This window comes from Dendrobates tinctorius, unplaced genomic scaffold (genome assembly GCF_039654945.1).
Source record: "Dendrobates tinctorius isolate UK_male_01 unplaced genomic scaffold, ASM3965494v1 ptg000006l, whole genome shotgun sequence".
NCBI classification, from domain to species: Eukaryota; Metazoa; Chordata; class Amphibia; order Anura; family Dendrobatidae; genus Dendrobates; species Dendrobates tinctorius.
In genome coordinates this window covers 14,357,178-14,379,811 of record NW_027361674.1, presented here as the reverse complement: position 1 = coordinate 14,379,811, position 22,634 = coordinate 14,357,178, and the positions used below count along the sequence as shown (strand labels likewise).

Sequence of the window (22,634 nt, the reverse complement as noted above, 5' to 3'; positions counted from 1 at the left end):
ATCTTCAACTTGCTTAATTGTTCACAATAACAGTAATTTTGACCAGGGGTGCCACTGTATTTGCCTTTTATATAAATATTAGCGGACCTTTCTGAAACTGACAAACGTGTGCACAGAACTGTGAAGGAGAACAATAAACACGCTGAAGTGCGGCAGTGCTTACAGATAGGCCGGCACATGCCGGAGATGGCGCAGAGGATCGATAGCAAATAGAAACTGATATTCAGAAAGGAAATGAACCTTACATCGAAATTGTGTAATGAAAATCAGCCCAAACTGATGGATTATTTTCACACATTGCATTTTTATCATGTTTTTGCCGAGTTTTTAACAGCAACTCACAATGTTTTATTTTCATTCATTTGTACAGATGATATTTTAAAATCTATACTGCAATGTAAAATTAGTTTCATAAAAATTTAGGGGGGTTGTCCTTTTTTTTTTTTACCCCAAAATGCTTTAGGAATGGGATTTTTTCTTGTGTTTTTCACATAGGCTTTTTTTAGTATTTAAAAAGCTATAAAAATACTTAAATGGGCTGTTTAGTAACAGCAAATTATCATTTATGCTTTGAAATAGTGATAACTTACTAATCAGTGGGGATCAGTGGGAACCGCGCCGATTGGCAGAAGAGCATCACGAAACAATCACTGACCTCAGGGAGACCAGTCAAAGAAAACAATGCAGCAGCCGGCAAAGGCGCTCAATCAGTGAAATCCTAGGTGCATTGCTCCCTGGGAAATACAAATATGCAAATAAAGTCCGTGGAGCCTCATTTGTGGCTATGTTCACACGTGGCTGTTTTTTCACGCTTTCGCGGTGGTTTTAACCGCGCGATTTTGCCACGAAAACGCGAAAAATAAGCATCCCATGCATTCCTATGGGATTCCGCAATGCTGTGCTAATGCTGCGGTTTTTACCGCGGCGGAATCGCTTTGTGGTAAAAAACGTAGCATGCTCATTAATTTAGCGGAATCGCGGCGATCCCGCACCCATAGGAACGCATTGTTCTGCCTACTTTCCGCATGTGGCTGTGCACACCTTGCGAAAAGTAAGCAGAACATTTGTGGATGGTACCCACGGTCCGGAGGAGACGAGACTGTCCTCCGGGCTTTGGGTACCATACCCCTGTAAAAAATAGAATTTAAAAGAAAAAATATTGTTATTCTCACCTTCCCGCCTCTCTCCACGCTCCCAGTCCCAGTAATCATTTGCGAGAATTACCACGATGACATCCGTTCTCGCGGGATCGCAACGTCTTACGGTCATTCGCGATGACGTCGTGCGAATGACCGCGAGACTTTGCGATCCCGCGAGAACGGACGTCATCGCTCGCAAAGGATCACTGGGACAGGGCGCGTGGAGAGAGGCGGGAAGGCTGCGCGGGACGCCGGAAGGTAAGAATAACAATATATATTTTTTTATTATTATTATTTTTTACATCCTATCTTTTACTATTGATGCCGCATAGGCAGCCTTGATAGTAAAAAGTTGGTCACACTAGTCAAACACTATGTTTGACGAGTGTGACCAGCCTGTCAGTCAGTTCGCCAAGTGATGCTAAAGATCGCTTGGAAAACGCTAGCAATTCTGCAAGCTAATTACACTTGCAAAATGCTAGTTTTTCCGTGGGAAAATCGTGGGAATTTAAAATGCGATTTTCCCGCGGATGGAATTCGGAATTCTCGCTGTAATTTCCGCGAGAGTTCCGCTACGTGTGAACGTAGCGTAAGAGTCTCAAACACAGGACTAGCCAGATCTTCCTCCAGGGAAGGACCCAGCCAAGGGGTGGCTCCTTTCGGAAACCACCATTACCACCATATTAAGTGCCCCTTTAAGTCCACAAATAGTGTGTGAGTCAGTCTGTTGCTGCTAATGTCCCTCTGAAGAACAGGACATAAGAGTCTAGTTTTACTACTATTGACCAATTTGAAATGTACAATATTTTTTTTCGTCCTCTAAGGATCGGAGTATTTTTTTTCCTGTTTTTGCACTTTCGTTATTTTTTCCCCTTCTTTGAAGAGCCAACATTTATTTTTTAATTTTCAACATAGCTATGTGAGGGTTTTTCGCTGCAGAACGAGACACTAATTGGCTCCCTCAACGAACTATGACAAAAATGTATATCACAGGTCATTATGGGGTTAATATAGATTGTGATATAAATGCAATTTTAAAAAAAAAAGCAAATAAAAAAAGCATTTAACATAAAAATCCTGATTTAAACAATAGGTCATTTTCTGATGACACGTTCCCTTTAAGAGAGATTTTTCGCTGGACTGCATTGTGGATTTGCTGTAGCTTTTCACCCATTGCATCATTTTAGTAAAACCATCGGTCAAGTCTGAAGGAGGTTAAAAAACGCAAATGGAATAAAATTAGTCACAATTTTTGGACCATTTTATAAAAAAATGGTTTCCATGCCAATTTTTGTCAATTAACCTTAATTTTTCATTGTAGACACAAAAGCAGAAAATTAGCAAGGCAATGTGAATTTACAGTGGATTAGTCCCCAGGTTTAAGAATACAAACTTCATACATTATAAAATGAGATCTTAGATGTTAGATCTCACACTCCTGATGAGGCTGGAATGCTTACTTTGAAAATCCAGGTCAAAATGGTGTGTGATCCATCTAGAAGGTTTAGCAGCCTAATATTAAAATTCTCATTTTATTTGAAGGATATAAGGCTATTCTGACCTGGATTTTCAAAGTAAGTACACCAGTCTCATCAAGTCTAAGACATCTAATTGAAAAAGTAATAATTAACACATAAGCCTTAATTACTCTACTACACAGATTCGACAGTGATCTACAATAAAACCTCCTTGAGAAGACCTCCCCAAAACGGATGGAAAAATACTCTTCAATTATGCATAGTAAGTGAGGGAACTGATTACGGGGTGGTCTTCTCAAAGAGGTTTTACTACATTTTGGATACAAGCCTAAATTGTAAATGATTACTAGTACTATTTCTGGGCGAGGGAGGGTCACAACACCAAACAAAAAATAAAGAGCTCCTAAAGATGCTACCAACTACTGGAGCAGCAGCAGCTAGGGTGACTTACTTTGTGTGTTTTTTAGACGAGTTGATCCCAGGTGAGCTGTGCAAAAAAGAATTCCCATTTTGTTTTGCCATATATATACCTTATATTTTATTATTTCTTTAAAAATAAATAAATTCAACAATCACAAATATGAAGATACAATAAAATGATAGTCTCAAAAAGTAAAAAACAAGCATTCTTTACGATGGAGATGGAAGGGCACTGGCAGACAGCCATGTAGTCATTTTTTCTACAACCCCAGGCGAAAGGTCAGCACTAGTGATAAGTGAACGTGCTGGGATAAGGTGTTATCAGTGCATGCTTGTGTGCTAACTGAGTGTCTTCTGTGTGCTCCTATAGTATGTCTGAGTTCTCGCGGCTGCATCTCTCACTGCTGTTCGAATGCTGCAATACATTAATGGACTGCCTAACAAAGAGACAATCCTTGCATGTGTTGTGGCTATCGAGCAGCCAAGGGGACTGAAACATAGTATTCGAGCATGTCAAAGTCACTCAGCACCAGAGCATGCCCAGATAACACCATAACGTTCGCTCTTCACTAGTCAGCACTATATAACACTGAGTAAAGACTATATGTGTGTTTTGATTAGGTCACAAAGATTTTTTTTGCCTGTTTAACACAATAAAACCCTAAGATAAAAACAAAATGAGCAAATACCCTGTAGAAAGTTAATAAATAGTAATAATACACATAAATAACATTTTTTGATTGAAAAAAACGTAAAAGTCCGCCAACCGAGACAAGTACCAGAGGTCACAGCAATACACGCGGTCAGAAACAAGTTAAAGGGATAATTAAAGGGATATTATTACTGCAGTGATGTATTTATTTTATTTTTTGATGCCACTATTTTAAATGGGTGGGCGGTCCTGTTACTGTGCAGAGCAACACTGTCACCTTTTTTTCTTCATCTGGTGTAGTTTAGAATTTTGGAAAAAAATAAGTAATGAGTTCTGCAAGCGGTGCTCTAGATAACTGTGTTATTTCCTGCAGAGACAAGCCCTGGCTGGAAGACATGATGGCGGTCTGTGCTGGATGAAGATTAAAAGCGAAGATGAAGGACTTCACCTAGAGACGTCACTGGTGAGTCAGTGTGTTACCTGTACACTGACACTATACACTGTATACTATATACAGCGTTCCTGTGTACAATGTCACCAATGATCACTGCATTACCTTTACATTATACACTATATACAGAGCTCCTGTGTATAATGTCACCGTGATCACTCTATTACCTGTAAACAGACACTGCATACTAAGAACAGATCTGTGTATAATGGCCTTTATGGTGACATTACTATTGTGTTTTTATATTACTGATCAGTATTGTAGTATTCAGTCACTTTGTGATGGTAATATGTTGTCCAGCCATGGTGTGGTGGTATTTGCTCCTTGTATGTGCTATCATTTGGTCATTATGTGGTGGTAATATGTGATCTGGTCATGGTGTGGTGGTATTTTTTCCTTGTATGAAGTATTATTGGTCATCATATGGTGGTATTATGTGGTCTGGACATGGTGTGGTGATATTTGTTCCTTGTATGTGGTATTATTCGGTCACTGTGGTGTTAATATGTGGTGTGGACATTGTGTGGTGGTATTTGTTCCTTGTATGTGGTATTATTCAGTCACTGTGGTGCTAATATGTGGTCTGGACATGGTGTTGCGGTATTTGTCCCTTGTATGTGCTATTATTATGTCACTGTGGTGGTAATATGTGGTCTGGACATGGTGTCGCAGTATTTGTTCCTTGTATGTGGTATTAAAGGTTATTATGTGGTGGTAATATGGTGTCTGGTCATGGTGCGGTGGTATTTGTCCCCTGTGTGTGATATTATTGGTCATTTTAAAAATTGAAAAATAAATAAAAACATACCTAAATTGTATTGGATATTGTAAAAAATGTTTAATAGGTTAGAGTATGGCTCGGCCAAGAGAGTCTACCTTGTCGTGGTGGCGGCTTAAAAAAATCTTTGGACTGTGGAGCGTTCGAGGGGTGGAGCGTGGGCGGAGTCTCATGGGGCCACGACAATTTTGCCACTAAAGGGCCCTGAAATTCCTAGCGGCAGCCCTGTCTGTATGCAGTGAGTGGAGCAGTGGCACAGCGAACCGGTGACCAGACCGCTCCATCAGCCTCCACCAACTGAAAAACACTGCACAGGGAATAGCTGCTTTCCAATTGGTAGAAGCTGATGGACAGATCTGGTCACATGCTCCTTCATGAGCAGCCACTTTCTGGACAGGAGCTCTGTGTGATCTGTAAAGCCATCTGCACCAACAAGTGCAGGAGGGGAACCTGTAATACTTGTATATTACAAAGTTGCACAAAATCATGTTACTAACACATTTACTAAAATTAAATATACAGGTGACAACTCCTTTAATTTCTCTTGTAGTATGGTAAGGTTGTGTTAGGAGTTTTGTTTTTTAGTCCCTTTTATAACAAAAAAAGTACCCCAGAATTCATGCAGTGGATAAATCTTTCTTATTAAGTTTGACTCCATCCGGTTTATCTCTTCTCGGTTTATACATCTGGATAATCCATGCACATTAGCTGTCAGCCAAATGATAATTTAGTCGAGAATTATTTCTTCCGACTCCCCAACACACGGGAATGCTTGACTCGATGAGAGAGTCACTGCCTGTCTCATCAGAGGCTCATATCTAAACCAAAGGATTGGCCATGAAATTCTTGTGTCCGGATCCTTCCCTTCCCTGAAATCTTCTGTCGGTGGAGAATCGAGAGGTCTCCATAAACTTTAGATGGCTGACTCCACAAAAATCGGTAAATTAGGCTGACTTTTATCTAACGTCAACTTTGCTCAAGATTGCTTAAAGATACTCTCCACCATGGCACTGAAAAGTCATGATACATTTCTCATATATGCCAGGTGCCCTTCATTTGCTTCCTGTTGCCTCCTTCGCTCATCTTGGTCTTCTGGCTTTCCTGCTTCCATTATGGCCATTGCAGTAACATTGAGGAGGCGGGGTGCTCAGTGGATAGTATAGACCACATCTTCCCTGTTCGGTGGGATTAGAAAGGCAGGGGATCTTCGGTATGCTCGAATAATATGCTTGATTCCCAGTGGCTGCATGTCTCGCGGCTGTTCGATAGCATCAACAAATGCAGGGATTGCCTAAAAAACAGGTAATTCCTGCGTATGTTGCTGCTGTCTAACAGCCATGAGACATGCAGCCGCACGGACTCGAACAAAGTATTCAAACATGTCCAAGATACTCGGATAACACTCGAGCATGCTCAGATAACACACCTTATCCGAGCATGCTCACTCATCACTAGAATATCCAGAGGGCTCATCATTTTGGAATCAGGAGGAACAGATTGTAGCTGTAAGCTGAGGAGGCTACCAGAGGCACCAAAGACTGTGACCATACTTGAGAAATGTATAGCCTATTCAAGTCCCAGGGTTGAGGGTCGCTTCAAGGTCTCACAAGATCAGAAAGTGATGGTAAATCCTACCAATATGCCATCTTATTGTTTGATGAGAATAATAAAGGGTTTAAGGATTTTCAAAAAGTTTGCCAAAACCAGATATTTGTATAAAATAATAAATGTCCCATTACTCATCTATTCAACCTCCCACTCCAGCCATTAGGTCATCTGTATTTTCAATTTGTGTGGTTAAATGTTAATGAAATGGGTATTCCAGGAAAGAAAGTGACAGAACACCGCTAAAATGTACCTTTATTTTGTCATTGTTAGCTGTTTGTCTGCTGAGACCTCCCCATTGATGGCTGAAGTCTCCTCTTTGCTCTTATCATTAGTGAGGCTTGTCTTTATGCTCAGACAACCAACTGTTAATCAACCTAGCTGCAGAAAAAGATTTAAAGATATATATATACAAAAACTTTGATCCAAGTTTAAACTCAATTGTCTCAAATATCAACGGAAACCTTCAAGAAGAACCTGAAGACTAGAGTTGAGCGATACCGTCCGATACTTCAAAGTATCGTATCGGATGGTATCGGCCGATCTTTAAAAAAAGTATCGGTATCGCCGATTCCGATACCGGAAGTCCCATTCAAGTCTATGGGACTTCCGGTATCGGAATAAGAAAAACCCTTTCCTGCCCTTGTACAGCCTCTCTGGGGTCTGTACGGGCCTTTCGGGGGGCTGTGCCGGCCTGCCAGGGGGTCTGTGCAGGCTCCGGTGGTCTGTGCCGGCCTGCCGGTGGTCTGTGCAGGCTCCGGGGGGCTGTGCCGGCCTGCCGGGGGGCTGTGCCGGCCTGCCGGTGGTCTGTGCAGGCTCCGGGGGTCTGTGCAGGCATCGTCCGATGGGACTACAAGTCCCATCGGGCGATGCCTGCTACCATGACAGTGATTGACACATTAGCCAATGATGGGACAGTAGTAGTCCCATCATCCGGCTAATGTGTTGAATGTAAAAAAAAAATAAAAAAAAAAAAAAAATTACATGCTACATACATACAACATACTACATACATGCTACATTCATACTACATAAATACTACATGCAACATACATACTACATATATACTACATGCATGCTACATACATACTGCATGCTACATACATACTACATGCTACATACTACATATATACTACATGCATGCTACATACTACATGCTACATACATACTACATATATACTACATGCATGCTACATACATACTGCATGCTACATGCATGCTACATACATACTACATACATGCTACATACATACTACATACATACTACATACATACTACATGCATGCTACATATATACTACATGCATGCTACATACTACATGCTACATACATACTACATATATACTACATGCATGCTACATACATACTGCTTGCTACATGCATGCTACATACATACTACATACATGCTACATACATACTACATATATACTACATACATACTACATACATACTACATGCATGCTACATGCATGCTACATACATACTACATATATACTACATGCATGCTACATACATACTACATGCTACATACATACCACATATATACTACATACATACAATACATTCATACAATACATACATAGACATACAGTACATATAACATAGAGTAACATACTTACCAATACTTGTCACATTGTTCCCCGAAGCCATTGTCTTTTCCGGGATAAATATTAACATAACAAACCACAAAAATACTCACCCACGATCCGAAGCAGTCCACGAGTGTGTCCCACGACGATCTTGGGTAGAGAACTGCAGCATCAGATGATGCTGCCGTTCTCTACGGGCTGCAGGAATCCAATGACGGAAGGTAGGTATCCTTCCGCACTGTATTCCTCCGCCACTTAAAAAAAAAAAGTCCCTAGTCTCACTTTATGCCATTGCTGTGTGGGAATTTCCCACACAGCAATGGCATAAAGTGAGACTAGGGACTTTTTTTTTTTAAGTGGCGGAGGAATACAGTGCGGAAGGATACCTACCTTCCGTCATTGGATTCCTGCAGCCCGTAGAGAACGGCAGCATCATCTGATGCTGCAGTTCTCTACCCAAGATCGTCGTGGGACACACTCGTGGACTGCTTCGGATCGTGGGTGAGTATTTTTGTGGTTTGTTATGTTAATATTTATCCCGGAAAAGACAATGGCTTCGGGGAACAATGTGACAAGTATTGGTAAGTATGTTACTCTATGTTATATGTACTGTATGTCTATGTATGTATTGTATGAATGTATTGTATGTATGTAGTATATATGTGGTATGTATGTAGCATGTAGTATGTATGTAGCATGCATGTAGTATGTATGTAGTATGTATGTAGTATGTATGTAGCATGCAGTATGTATGTAGCATGTATGTAGTATGTATGTAGTATATATGTAGTATGTATGTAGCATGCATGTAGTATGTATGTAGCATGCATGTAGTATGTATGTAGTATGTATGTAGTATGTATGTAGCATGCAGTATGTATGTAGTATGTAGTATGTATGTAGCATGCATGTAGTATGTATGTAGTATGTATGTAGCATGCAGCATGTATGTAGCATGTATGTAGTATGTATGTAGTATATATGTAGTATGTATGTAGCATGCATGTAGTATGTATGTAGTATGTATGTAGTATATATGTAGTATGTATGTAGCATGCATGTAGCATGTATGTAGCATGCATGTAGTATGTATGTAGTATTTTTTTTTTTTTTTTTTTTTTTTTTTTAACATTTAACACATTAGCCGGATGATGGGACTACTACTGTCCCATCATTGGCTAATGTGTCAATCACTGTCATGGTAGCAGGCATCGCCCGATGGGACTTGTAGTCCCATCGGACGATGCTTGCACAGACCCCCGGACATCAGCACAGCCCCCCGGCAGGCCGGCACAGCCCCCCGGCAGGCCGGTACAGACCCCCACAGGGTGCACAGACCACCGGCAGGCCGGCACAGCCCCCCGGCAGGCCGGTACAGACCCCGGGCAGTCCACACTGCCCCCCGGCAGGCCGGCACAGCCCCCCGGCAGGCCGGCAGAGACCCCCGGAAGGCCCGAAATGACGGCGCATCATGATGCGCACACACCGCGCATCATGATGACGTCAGGCCGTCAATCAACTGAACTTCCGATTCCGATGCCGAATTCCGATATTGAAAAAATATCGGAAGTCGGTATCGGAATTCCGATACAGCAAGTATCGGCCGATACCCGATACTTGCGGTATCGGAATGCTCAACACTACTGAAGACCCACCTGTTCCGACAAGTCTACAGCCTGCAATGATCCTCGGTCTACTGAACCACCGCATGACCTGCTCTACCATCTCCTACTGTAACTTCACCCATCCCTGTAGACTGTGAGCCCTTACGAGCAGGGTCCCCTCTCCTTATGTACTTGTGTGTCCCTTGTCTTACACTTGTATATTACTCTTGTATATATTGCACTTGCCTATATTTCCCCTTTTCACATGTGAAGCGCCATGGAATAAATGGCGCTATATAAATGCATAATAATAATAATAATAATAATTGTTATCCTATTTGGATGGTCTCCCCTGAAGCAGCTTATGGTTTCACCAGAACTGTATTAGTCTGGTGGTCTAGCGTGCCTTTGGGTTTTTTTTTTCAAGGGAATACAGAGGTTTTTTCTCATGGATTTATATTGAATCTATGGGAAAAAGTGTAATTTTCAATTGAATATCCTATTATGGGGATATTTTTCTGTACAGAACCATCAAGGAGAGAATATACAGTGTTATAGATGTCCTGAGGTGCTACAGCTCCACAACACTAAGCTATAGTATTTCTTGTGCCATCATAAAGACTCCGGGAACGTAATTTTCAACATATGACATACTTTTCTTTAGATTTACCTAACTCCAGAGAAACCATCTCCCTCACTAGTTATGTGCACACATTCCCGTTTTCCGCCTCAAGTAGGGAACCTTTTTTTCCATTGCGCTCTGTCATCCTGGTATAAAACCATTAGTATGAACCACTCAAACCCAGGAGTTGTCAAGCAAATATAATGAGTAAAAAAAGAACAAACACACCAGCCGCCTACTTATTTTATTCCACGGGTTCTTGCCATCTGCCTCATCAGATCAACCCTGAGCTGATCTACAAGACAGTGGCACAATGCGCAGTCAGCACAATGCTGACAATTCATGTAAAAGTCAGCAAAATATACTCATTTTCCACTATCCAAGCTGAACTAATATACGGTTTTCAGAAGATGACATTTACATAGGGCTGCCAATGGCGCTATATACAGTAGATCATCATTACATAGGATACAGCTTTCCATAATTTATTACTAGTCAGTATCTTATCCTTTAAACTTAGTAATTGACCATGCTTCTACCATGGAAGAAAGTGTTTATTAACTGAAGAAGGCTTTTTTTTTTGGACTCTATGGTATTAATTGTACAATCGTTGGCATATTTTAACAGACATCCAGATAATGATATACGCAAACTGGGGGTTGAAACATCCGCAGAAATTTTTTCTTATTGGAAATGCTCTAGAAAATTTATGAAAAATAAAATTCAGTTCTCCAGAAATGCACGTTTCAAATTCATACATAACTGTTAGACATAGATATTACTAAAAAATTCTCTGTGTGCGTTAGCATCGCGTTTCTCATGTGTTTATAGATGAATGAATTTTACTTTTCAGAATTTTTTAGAGCAGTTAAAATAAAATGAAGTTTATTTTTAGCTTTTTTTTTCTGCGGATAATGAAACCTGCAGTCTTCTACTTGTACTATTACTTGGGAACTGGCCCGTAGTTTTTTCCGTGCTCTCCTCCAGTGACTTGAGACTGAGCTGCTTTACATTAATTCTTCTTATCTTTGTAATGCGGAAAATTGACTTAAACTACAATTTAGGAAAAGATTTTCTTAAAATGTAACTACATAACTGGAACTGTAGGACAAGTTTCAAACCAAACCTCATCTTTTCCCAAATGAAAATAAGGACACCAAAGATGTTCCTGTAGGTGAAGATAATAAGGCCGAGGGGGTTTATTGACTTAAACTAAACACATACCAAAAATCCTCATAATGCCTAATTCACCCTCCACAATCAAAACTCAAATGTTAGAATCATCCAACCCATACCAACCCCATTAAATTAAAATTAACAAATCATAACATGGAGGTCCTCAAGCTCAACGTTTCCACACAAGTGTGAGGTATTCTGCTGTGTAGGTCTCTAGAGTGGACCCTCTGGGTCGTGGCACCCACCCACCTAGGGCGAGCTGACCTTGTGAGGACCACCCCCTATAAAGGGAGTGTCAGGGGCAAGACCAAGGGGGTGAGCCACCACGACTGCTGGAACCAGATGGCTGGCTCATGGAAGACACAAGTGTGAGTGTCTGGCAACTGGGAACGTGCAAGACAAGGCAAAGCGTGGTCACAGGGTTTCTCTGGTAAAGCGTGGTCTCAGGGTTTCACCAGGCACAAGACGTGATAACGAGGACACAGAGATAAACAGCAAGACGCATGCGAGGGCACGCCAAGGTCCAAGGCATGGTATGTGCTAGGTGGCACGCCAGGGTCCAAGACATGGTGCATGCTAGGAGACACGCCAAGGTCCAAGGTTCAAGGCAGAACGCCAGGGAGCAGGCAAGGGCCTGTGCATGCCAAGAAGCACGAGGTGCACAGTGCAGGGACAGCGTGAGTGCTGGGAAGCACAGAGGACACGACTGGGGCACTGGCGGGCAGAGGCACAGACAGGCGGGCACGGCTGAGGCACAAACAGGCGGACACAGCTAAGTCACTGGCCGGCAAGCACGGCTGAGGCACAAGAAGGTGGGCACAACTGAGGCGGGCACGGCTGAGGCACAAACAGATGGGCAAGGCAAGGCCAGGCGCGTGCGTAGGGCACATGGAGAAACAAGACAAGGCAAAGCTAGGCAAAGAACAGACAGAGTACAGAGCAAAGAGCGGAACGTAGGTTGAAGCACAGAGCTGGGTAAAGAGAAGAGAAGCAGAGCGTATGCTAGAGCCCAGAGCCAGGTCAAGGAAGAAACTAGGTACAGAGCTAGGAGCGGAACGTAGGCTGAAGCACAGAGCCGGGTAAAGAGAAGAGAAGCGGAGCGTATGCTAGAGCCCAGAGCCGGGTCAAGGAAGAAACTAGGTACAGAGCTAGGAGCGGAACGTAGGCTGAAGCACAGAGCCAAGTGTAAAGAGAAGAGAAGCAGAGCCTGTGCCAAAGGAGCACAACAAAGCAGAGGATAGGAAAGCCACACAAAGCAAGGTAAAGGACAAGAGGCAAGGTACAAGACACCAGATGAAGTACAGGACACAAGACAAAGTATAAAACACTTGACACGGTACAGGACACAAGACAAGAACAGGACATAAGACAGGAACAGGACACAAGACGAAGTACATGCACAGAGCGTGTGCAAAGATGCACTACAGGGCAGAGTGCAGGGGCACAGAATGCAGGGAGCAACCGAGCAGAGACCAAGCAGGTGTAGCAGGGAAGCCACATGATAATCAGGCCCCTCCCATAGGAAGAGGCGACCTGATATAGGGCATGGATATTTGGACTTCCGAGTCAGATCCTCGAGGATCACAGAGGTCAGGTCCTCCAGATCCATAGAGAGGAACGCTGAGTCTGGCCCTCCAGGACCATAGAGAGAGTCGCTGGAACAGGTCCTCCAGGACCATAGAGAGGAACGCTGGAGGTAGCACGGAGATGAGCGTGCACACGAGCGCCGGTCACAGGCAGCAGCCGAAGGATCCAGCACAGGAAATGCGCGTGCGCACCAGCAACGGCGCGCAGCCGCAAGGTGGGACGCGAGTGCGCACTAACAACGGTGAGCAGCCGCAAGGTGAGATGCAAGTGTGCATTAGAGGGGGCTCCCGGAGCAGCCGCGAGGACCCTGATCCGGGAATCACGCGGCGCAAGCAGCATGGCAGGCATGACAGTCATAACGGTGAGGATCATGCGGCGCATGCGGCATAACAGGCATGACAACAATCAAGCAATTATGATTTCAGTCCTCTCCTTTTCAATCTATCTATACAAACACGCTGTCTCATCAACCTACCAAAAATTGGTAGCATCAAAGTGCACCCTTAAGAAAGTCCTCTTCCCCTAAATGTCCCATTAGTACGAAAATACTACATTGCACACTAATACTGGCCAGATAAATCTCCACATGCCCCTGTGTTTGGTTACAAGCATTACTTGCCCAAACCAGCTACCGCTTCTTGTTAAAACTACAACACTGTTACGAAAATGTATTCCATGCCAATTAATCCTCTTTAGGTTTAATAAAATGTTCCCCCATCGCATGGGCTATATTCCTAGCCAGCCACCGGCCGTTACAATTAGGTGAAGTCCGGCTTCGTCAGTACCGATTGGCCAACACCTTATGGAAGCAGCTCCTAATGTTGGCCACCTTGTCTGACCCTTGCCACCTAATCCAACTATAATCCCAGGAATATCAAGCAAGTCTTTGGTTCCTATAATGTAGGAGAAAATAGTGAGTTCAAAGAGTTCTCAGAAGGTATCCAACATCTTTTGGCACACCTCCAAACTTGCTGGCTCCATACAGAGGATGCTGTCTAAGTAATGTGTGATCGATTGCCCTCTCCTACCAGACCGACTGAAGGAACATACAGGAAGCTTCAAAGAAAGGAATCAAGGAATACCCCATCAGTTTACAGATTTCCATAAATGAAACATCCTAACAGGAAGGCTACTTTCATATCTACCTTTGCTATTAAGGCTAGCCACAATAAGTCAAGTGCCCTACTGAATTGTACACATGGACATATTTCAGTGACTATGCCAAAACGTTGACTGAGTCAACCCAGTTTTTGGAAAAGAGTTGATAAGTCATTCAATACTTTCCATCCTCTTTTTTTGGAGGTACCCATGGCGGAAACATGTAAAGCTTTTGTGGTGGTTATTTTAGTGTGTGTTGTCCGAGTCTATGTTCTGAAGGGGATTATGTGTGGCTCATACATCAAGAACATTACATAAAAAGCACAGTCTCAGCTAGGTATCTTTTTCTTTCCATGTCAAGGTGATGAATTAGGATCCTCTCATTATATATCACCCCATGAATTGAAAGATCAAGAAAAATTCCACCCAAAGCTGAAGTGTATAACAAGCAACTGCAGGAGATGGAATCAAAGTCTTTGTTTAGATCTCCAGGGGAAAGTTCATTAACAAAGGCAAAGCCGTCAAACTCCACACAACAAAAAAAAAACAACAAGATTCTGAATTTGTGATTAGCGCAATTAAAAGTGTGAATCTACTGTAAGCTGTACTTTTTCACCAGGTTTCTGATTTACAACATGAGTTCCGGTTTCTTGTGTTTCCATTGATCACTGCATTCCACATCATTATGTTTTATTATCTTCCGTGTAGTTTCTTTGTAACCAACACAGCATCAAATTTTAACTAGATTCCTCTGTTGGAGCTGTAAGTCTGCAGAAAGTCTTTTTTATTAATTTCCGTTGTAAGCAAACAGGTGAACAATAACAATAAGAAACTCATTACCGAGTCTTGGCCCAACGCTACTTAATCTTATCAATTATTTATTTATAGCGTCCCAGATATATTTATCTAGGCTTGTAAAAGCTTTCTCGAGTATTGTGCTTGTTAGACTTTTTTTTTAAGTAAGGAGCCAAAGAATTACGGTACTCTTAAAAGGTTTGTCTCATGAAGACAATCACGTACCTCTTTGCAGATATATGAAAATCATAGACGGCGCCTTCCTCTATGAGCCAGAACAAAGTTAGTCTTCGCAAGTTTAATGTCCCTTAATATGCTCTGGGGGTCTCTTCAGAGCCCAATGAATAATAATAAATGTAATATGTAAAAAATAAAAAAATCTCTAAACTCGCCTTACTGCGCATCCACCTCTATGTCACCACTGCTACACACCACCACCCATCTGGTCTTCATTGGATCTTCTGATCCCCGCCACTCATGCTAAAATCCCCAGGCCTCTCTGGGAATTTTGGGTTTCATGAAGCCCAGGAGGGTTTTGTGCAAGCATGTGGGAGGTAACAGCGTCATGATGTCACTACGTGCGGTGTCCTTCAGCACAAATGCGCACAACCCTCCCGCAAGTGCCAGCCCAGCATGAGAGACCCAGGGATTCCAGCGTGAGCGTCTGGGGATCAGAAGATGCAACGAGGCCTGCGTCGGTGGCAACGAGTAGAAGAGGGGACAGAGAGGTGAGCGGTACGTAAGTAATGATTTTTAAAAATTTTTTTTAACCTTTTGGTGGTTCTTTTAGTTCAGAAAAATTGTAGCCATCGGCAAACATGTTGCTGAATCCATGCTAACCGAATTACAAAAAAATCAGTTTTAGCGAATGCGGATTTCTCTAAGATTCACTTGAATTCATTTGCCTACTCTATTGACCATTCAAGGGTTATCTTCTCGAGACCCCTTTTAAAGGTGTAGTTTGGCTAGGATTACCTGTTCTTTCCCTATACTAAGGGATTGGCATGTGTTTTGCCATAAACGCCTAATACATTGGGCATATTTATCAAGTTAGATGTGCTTCATTTGCACCAAAAACTATCTTTTATGTCTTGTGACATATTTATTATGTGTTTTGGATGCTTTATACGTCTTGTATTCTATAAGGGAACATGGCTTTGCTCAAGCGGGACATGACTTGATAAATATGGCCCCATTGTGATGTAGTCCAAGGCTTCGATTAATTAAGACTGATGTTTTGCACACCAGTCAGCGATGAAGTAAAGTGCACCAAATTCATTAATTTGGTACATCTTCCAATTGATAGGTTAAGATTAATTAATGGATAAATTTGACACATCTCCTAACAGACATGGGTTTGCAGACTTTTTTTGTAATTTACGCCACTTTTGCATCATAAATTCTAATCATTTGGTTGGCATGTATATTTCATCTAATTGATATTTCAGTATGGCATACACAAAAATAAAACAGTTATGAGCCCAACTATGGAGGTTTCAGTTTCATCCACCTTTCTCAATTCTTACTCTATTGATCCGTCTGAGTGTCATTGCCCATGTGGACAGGGCAATAAACAAGACTTGAACATTTCTGATTTTGCTTTTTTGCTTTTTTTTATTGCAGATTCTCATAAACCACTTTTTATATTTTTACATTTGCATTATAGAAAAATTATCTAAAAATTTCATATCTGGCCATCAAATCCTCCAGGTGCTTAAAAACCAGAAAATTTAGTATAGCAGTGGAGGCCATAGGAGAATATTATTGCAGTGCTTGATTTCTCCTGATAGTTTAGATCCACACTTTGAATTAAAAGTCATGATGCTTTATCTAATAATTGTTTTTTGCGAGTGTTATATGTTGCATTTTTCACCAAGGTGTCAGTAAATAACTTGCCATGAGCATGGGCAAAATGATTGGATACGAGTGAATGTCTGCACATGCTCTTTACAGACACTACGGAGACACACATCACTAATGAATAACAGAATAATTTACCTCTCGTAGATTCATCCTCGATCGGTTGTTTGAAAAGCGTAATATCTTTGAAAGTGCAAAGGAATAAAACAACCTTGTCGTGTTCATTTCTTATTGGAGCAATCTGCATATAAAACCAAACCGGAGTTCCTGTGAAGATGGAATTAAAAATGATGTCCGTAAGAAAACAATAGAAGAACATCTAAGAAGGCAAATAATAACAGTATTAATAATCACACAGTAAGTCATTATATAGCACAATAACCATACAAAATGCACCAGGTATGAGATATTTTCAAGTTTTATTCCCTAAAATATGTGATCAAGCGGTTCAAGTTGTAGTAGGCAGACCTTCCCACTGTCACACTGTGTGAGGGAGAAGCTTGGTGCACAACAACGGGAAGAGGGTGGGGAAGCCCAAACACTAGGAAAGGGGGGAGTGGAGACCACTAGGCAGATCTGACAACACCCTGTCTGCCCTAACGTCCCTAAATAGGTTTCACACATATCGCTGAGCAGGAACCTAATCTAGGTCCTAAAGGAAGAAGGATATCAGTCCATAACAGAGATGAAAATCAAAAAGGTGCTTGCAAAGCCAAGCGCAATTACCTTCTATAGCCAGATCCAAAATCACTGTCTGTCGCACCTGGCACACCCGTGACACCTGCTCACCAAAATGAAATATTAAAGTCTCAACAGAGCTCTGAGTCAAGTAGTTTTCTGGGGCATTGTTAGTGATGACTTATCCTAGTACTTTGATCTCCACTGATCAGCTGATAGAAGGAACTGAGTTGCTCTGTCAACCTCTAAATAGTAACTACTCTCTTGTTTTATTTTTTCTTAAATCAACAATACAAAATATATTAGAAAAAAACGCTTATTTCCTCACTTTTTTTCTCTGCACTAGTCAGTCACTCTCAAAAACTGTTCAAACCTGTCTACAGATCTGCCTTCAATCAGGTTTCAAATTACAAATGCTGACTAGACTAGAGGTGGGTAAATTGATTCACAGGAGTTTGGTCCATTCGGGTCTGTAATCAGTGGCCTAGACAGGTAGCCTCTGAATATGCTTTCTTTGGCATTCTCAGCTCTTCTTTTGAGTAGTCGGATGGGTGCAACATCATCATTGCAACATGGCGCGCACACGATGTGGTGCACACACGACATGGCACCAGCCCAGGTAATCAAAAGAGAAGCTGAGAATTCCGGGAGGTAAGAAGATTCGCAGGCCTCCAGTTTAGCGGTTACGGACCTGGCTGATGGAATAGAGTCCTGTGCATCGATTCTCCCATGTCTAACGCTGACGATAAAAGTTGATGGTGAACGTAAGAGGAAGGAGCTGAAGAGAGAGACAAGCAGAAAGGAAAGGAAGAGCTGATGAGGCTTCTAGTCACTAGAGCCTGTGATGGGAAAACCACTAAAAATATTGAGCTGCATCATGAAAACTATAAAGGGGTATGGACAGTGGTGAGCAGAACTCCACAGTCTCTTTAGTCAACTCATCAGTAGAGGAGCTGGGATTTGATACTAAGGGCAGGTGCAGACGGCCGTAGATTCTCTCAACTGAGAAAATAGGGACAATTATGCAAATGACACTCTGATCAAACTCTCAGATGAGGAGAAGATGGCGACATTGCTTTCTCCATCTTCTCCATTCTATCCTGGAGGTTGATGTACAAATAATTTTGTAAGGAAATCAATAAAGGATTTACCCAATTTGCCAGTTCTTAAGTTTTTTTGTTAAATGCACTGAACTTATGAGTTATATGATAGTTTTTTTGAAGAATGAAGAATTTTGCGAGCATTTCTCTCCGAATCCCTGTGCCTGCTCTTCATATTGTTCAGCGAAGCCTGGTTCTTACTGCAGCTGTGACACAATAAACCTCATTACAGCTCCCATTTGCACGCACTGCTAGGTAAAGTAACACATGTGTAAGGATTTTGTCCATGAAGACAAGAGATGGCCAATTTAAGGCATCGTTATCCCAGAAATTGACTAAAATCTGAAGGCGTCAGTATATAGGCAAGGAAATCTCATGGAATCAATTAATAGTATTACCGTAATAACTATCATTGTGAATATTAACAGCCCAATAACGTGCATTATCGCGCTCCGCATTATTGCCTCCCTGGTTAACCTGAATATTGATTCTAATGAGCGAAACATTAGCACGGATCAATCGAAACAAAATCTTTATCTAGAGATCTAGAGGATCATTCAGGGATTTTCTGGAGGTTTTTAAAGTGGATTTTCAACTTAACATAATTACCTGAAGTTAATAAAGGATATCTCTTTCCCAGAAAAAAAATATTGCATTTTTTTTTATAAATTGAGAAAATATGGCCACGGAAAACAATGCTTAAAATACCCTGGAGAATACCAAAATTTTGTAACCTCTACCTCTTGTTAACCATACAATAAGACCATCATTGATGGATATGTTACCCTACATTGGACTCTCCCCTAAAACAGTGATACCAAATATTTCCAAAGCAATATAGATATGTCTTTAATGAGTGTCTGCAAGTGAGATTTAATAGCAACCTGTTAGTTCTGTAAGGGAATGAGGATTTTATTTTTTTCTTCCTAAATTATCCATGTCACACGCCCCCAGGAAGAGGCAAACGAGGCGAAACGCGCGTCGGGGGCAGAAGGACACATCATACCTGTTGCTCTGAAACTGCTCCAGAGAGACAGTCATGCTTATATATTCATGTAATACTATATGTATAATGTATACATGAACTTTAATGTGTAATTTATTAACTAGTGATGGTTTCTGATTGTTCCTGTAAATATGGCAAAATCTTTATGATACAGGTAGAAAAAATGCCATGCATGCACTAACTAAAGTACTACTGTTCATACCTGCATGAATTTTTTATATATAACCTGATTTTGCAGGCAATATTATTTCACCCCAGAGATATCCCTTGTTCTATGCATTTTTTTTTTTAAATAACTGTTTTTATTTTTATTTTTTTCAATAAACTTGTAACTCTTTTATTGCATCATAAATCTCTTCTTATCAGTCTGGGCTATGGTTATCATAGGTTAAATTGGCTCATATGTATTGTTTGAAGTGCTATGGATTACTATGGGGCAAATTTTTGATTACTAAATCAGTTATGGTCTACTTCCCAAATTAGAGGAGTTGTCAAATGGCTGTTTTTTCTCTACAGACAGCGCCACACATGTCCACAGGCTGTGTTTGGTACTGCAGTTGATATCTAGTCACTTTAATAAGCTGCAATGTCCCATCCTTATGCAACCTAAGGACGGGTGTGGCACTTTATTTGGAAGACAGCGGACACTTTTGACTACCTCTTTAAAGTGAATTGAAGTTTGAAAAATGGAGTTGGTCCATAGTATTATATAGAGAGTAGAAATAATACCTTTTTGGAAGAGAGAGATGAAGCAAAAACAATGGTATTGGGAGGAAAAAATATAGAGGGGGGAAGGGTAGATTTTTGGATAACATCGACAAGTCTTGGAAGCAAGCGGTACAAATGGTGCAGGAAAATAGCTTTTCGGTTATCGCACAATTACTGCAGTCGGGCTTTGTAGCACACACAATGGGGCGGTATACATACTGCTTTTCTTGTACAGGAGGACTTCATAGCAATTTGACTCGTAGTTCTCAAACGTCTGCCTGATTTTCTCAATAGTCTTCTTATCAGTCAATTCCCCATACATGAAACTGCGGAGGAAGAGATACACGCATTGACGTTTATTAGGAACTGAGAGCTTGCAAATAGAATGTTTGAACGTTAAAATAGATTTTTTTTATCACAGAGCAGTAACAAAAAAAAAAATAAAAAAGCAGAGAAATCGGATCCTGGATGTTACAAAGAATTTTAGCTTAAATATAAACTGAAGGGCAGAATAGACTGATTCCAATACTGTGATGTGAATCCTTAAAAAGTCAGAATCAAGGTAAAACTTCAAGATGGCCAGAAATACAATCAGCCCCGTGTGCAACTTGCCAGTTTTATTAATGAGGTAGTAGTTTGAGGATAAGACCTGTGCTATGAGCACCTATCAGTCCAAAGACTTAAAGAGAACCTGTTACCAAAACAAAAGTGGCCAGATTGTAGCTTTATTTTATTCCTGTCGCTTCCATGATTATCCAGTTTTTTTAGATTTTTTTTTTAAAATCCACCATACGGTTCCAGAGATAGTTACTGCTAATATGGTCTAAAGACACGCCCTAGAGGATCCTGTGAGCCACACCCTCTAGGTAAAAGACCATCAAAATTGGCACAAAATAAATAGGCCCATATCTCTGGAACCGTATAGCACATTTAAAAAAAAAAAAAGACTGCATATTCCAGGGAACATAGCTAAAAGTGTATGAAGCAGAACACTGCAGCGCCATTCACTTTTTACTGATTCAGCTGCTCTTGGGTTTCATTTAAATGTTCCAATAATTTGGCGTCTATAGCCTTTATGTATTATTGTACATAGTTACCTGATTCTGCAGTCAGCTATCAACCTATCAGTGAGCTCATGCTAGTAGCAGGTTTGTAACCCTTATTTCTCGTCTCCTGAGCTTCTCAATGTTGATTTTTAACCACTTCAAAATGCAGTTCAACTTTGGGGTGATAAATCAGCTAACAGTACATCAGCTTCCAGAACCAGCACACAGACAGATTCCTAGTTACCTCATTTTGGAGTCTTCTATGTACTGTAATATATAGCAGCTGTACAAGCCAAAAATGTATAAAAATTTTGCTGAAACAGTACATGCATACAAAAAAGACCCCTAAAGGTGTCCATATCCCTTAATACGGCAGATCCTATTGCTTTTAAAACAGCAGGGCATCAATGCTCCAATCCATTCCATGCAAACTTCAAGCTTGTTGGCAATTCTTTACCATCCATTGGACACATCGGTAGGCACCTGTAGGCTCTTTCTGTAATTAGGCCTGTCACAAGTTTTTCCCATAGAGATTTTTTCCCTTGAATTCCGGGTGAATCTATGTTCCTTTATATAGAGTTGAATATAAACACATGGGCCATGGGCCAGAGGTCTCCACCCCTCCCTTGTGGGCCATGCACATATAAGCCGTCTTCCACAGCGTGTCCACATCGGACATTACCTTTCTGAATCCTGCTCATATAGGTACCATACACATGGTCAGGTTTTTAAATAAATAGGTTAGGGACTGCTCTGATATGGGTATACCTTGACGTTTGGTAGAGCGACTTAGTATACATTTTTTGCAAAAAATCTTATCACCCAACTACCCTGTTTTGTTATCATCTTTTTACTAGCACTTGCTGGTTACTGTTACTTTTTTAAAACAGAGTATTTATATACGTTTGTTATACTGTGTTTTTCTGTGTTTCAGTCTTTTGGTGGTGTGAACACTGTCCTACAGACTTGTTCACTGTGTGAATGGCCCATGTGTTTATATTCAATTGGTTTCTTGTTTCTGCAAGATTAGAGAGGTCTCCACCCCTCCCTTGTGAGCCGTGTACATATAAGCCGTCTTCCATAGTGTGTCCACATCGGACATTACCTTACTGAATCCTGCTCATAGAGGTACCATACACATGGTCAGCTTTTTAAATACATCAGTTAGGGACTGCTCTGATATGGGTATACCTTGACGTTTGGTAGAGCTGCTTAGTATACATTTTTTGCAAAAAATGTGTCA

General features: G+C 41.2%; 1 protein-coding gene across 1 annotated transcript in view; it reads right to left on the bottom strand.

The window, feature by feature from the left end:
• The window catches only part of KCNH5 (potassium voltage-gated channel subfamily H member 5), a 554,666-nt gene that overhangs the window by 408,036 nt on the left and 123,996 nt on the right, over window positions 1-22,634 (bottom strand). The window contains exons 4-5 of the mRNA XM_073570956.1: window positions 20,565-20,671; window positions 16,992-17,120 (exon numbers count right to left, since the gene is read on the bottom strand). Of these exons, the coding sequence (XP_073427057.1) occupies window positions 16,992-17,120; window positions 20,565-20,671 (236 nt within the window). The remainder of the gene's footprint in view (window positions 1-16,991; window positions 17,121-20,564; window positions 20,672-22,634) is intronic.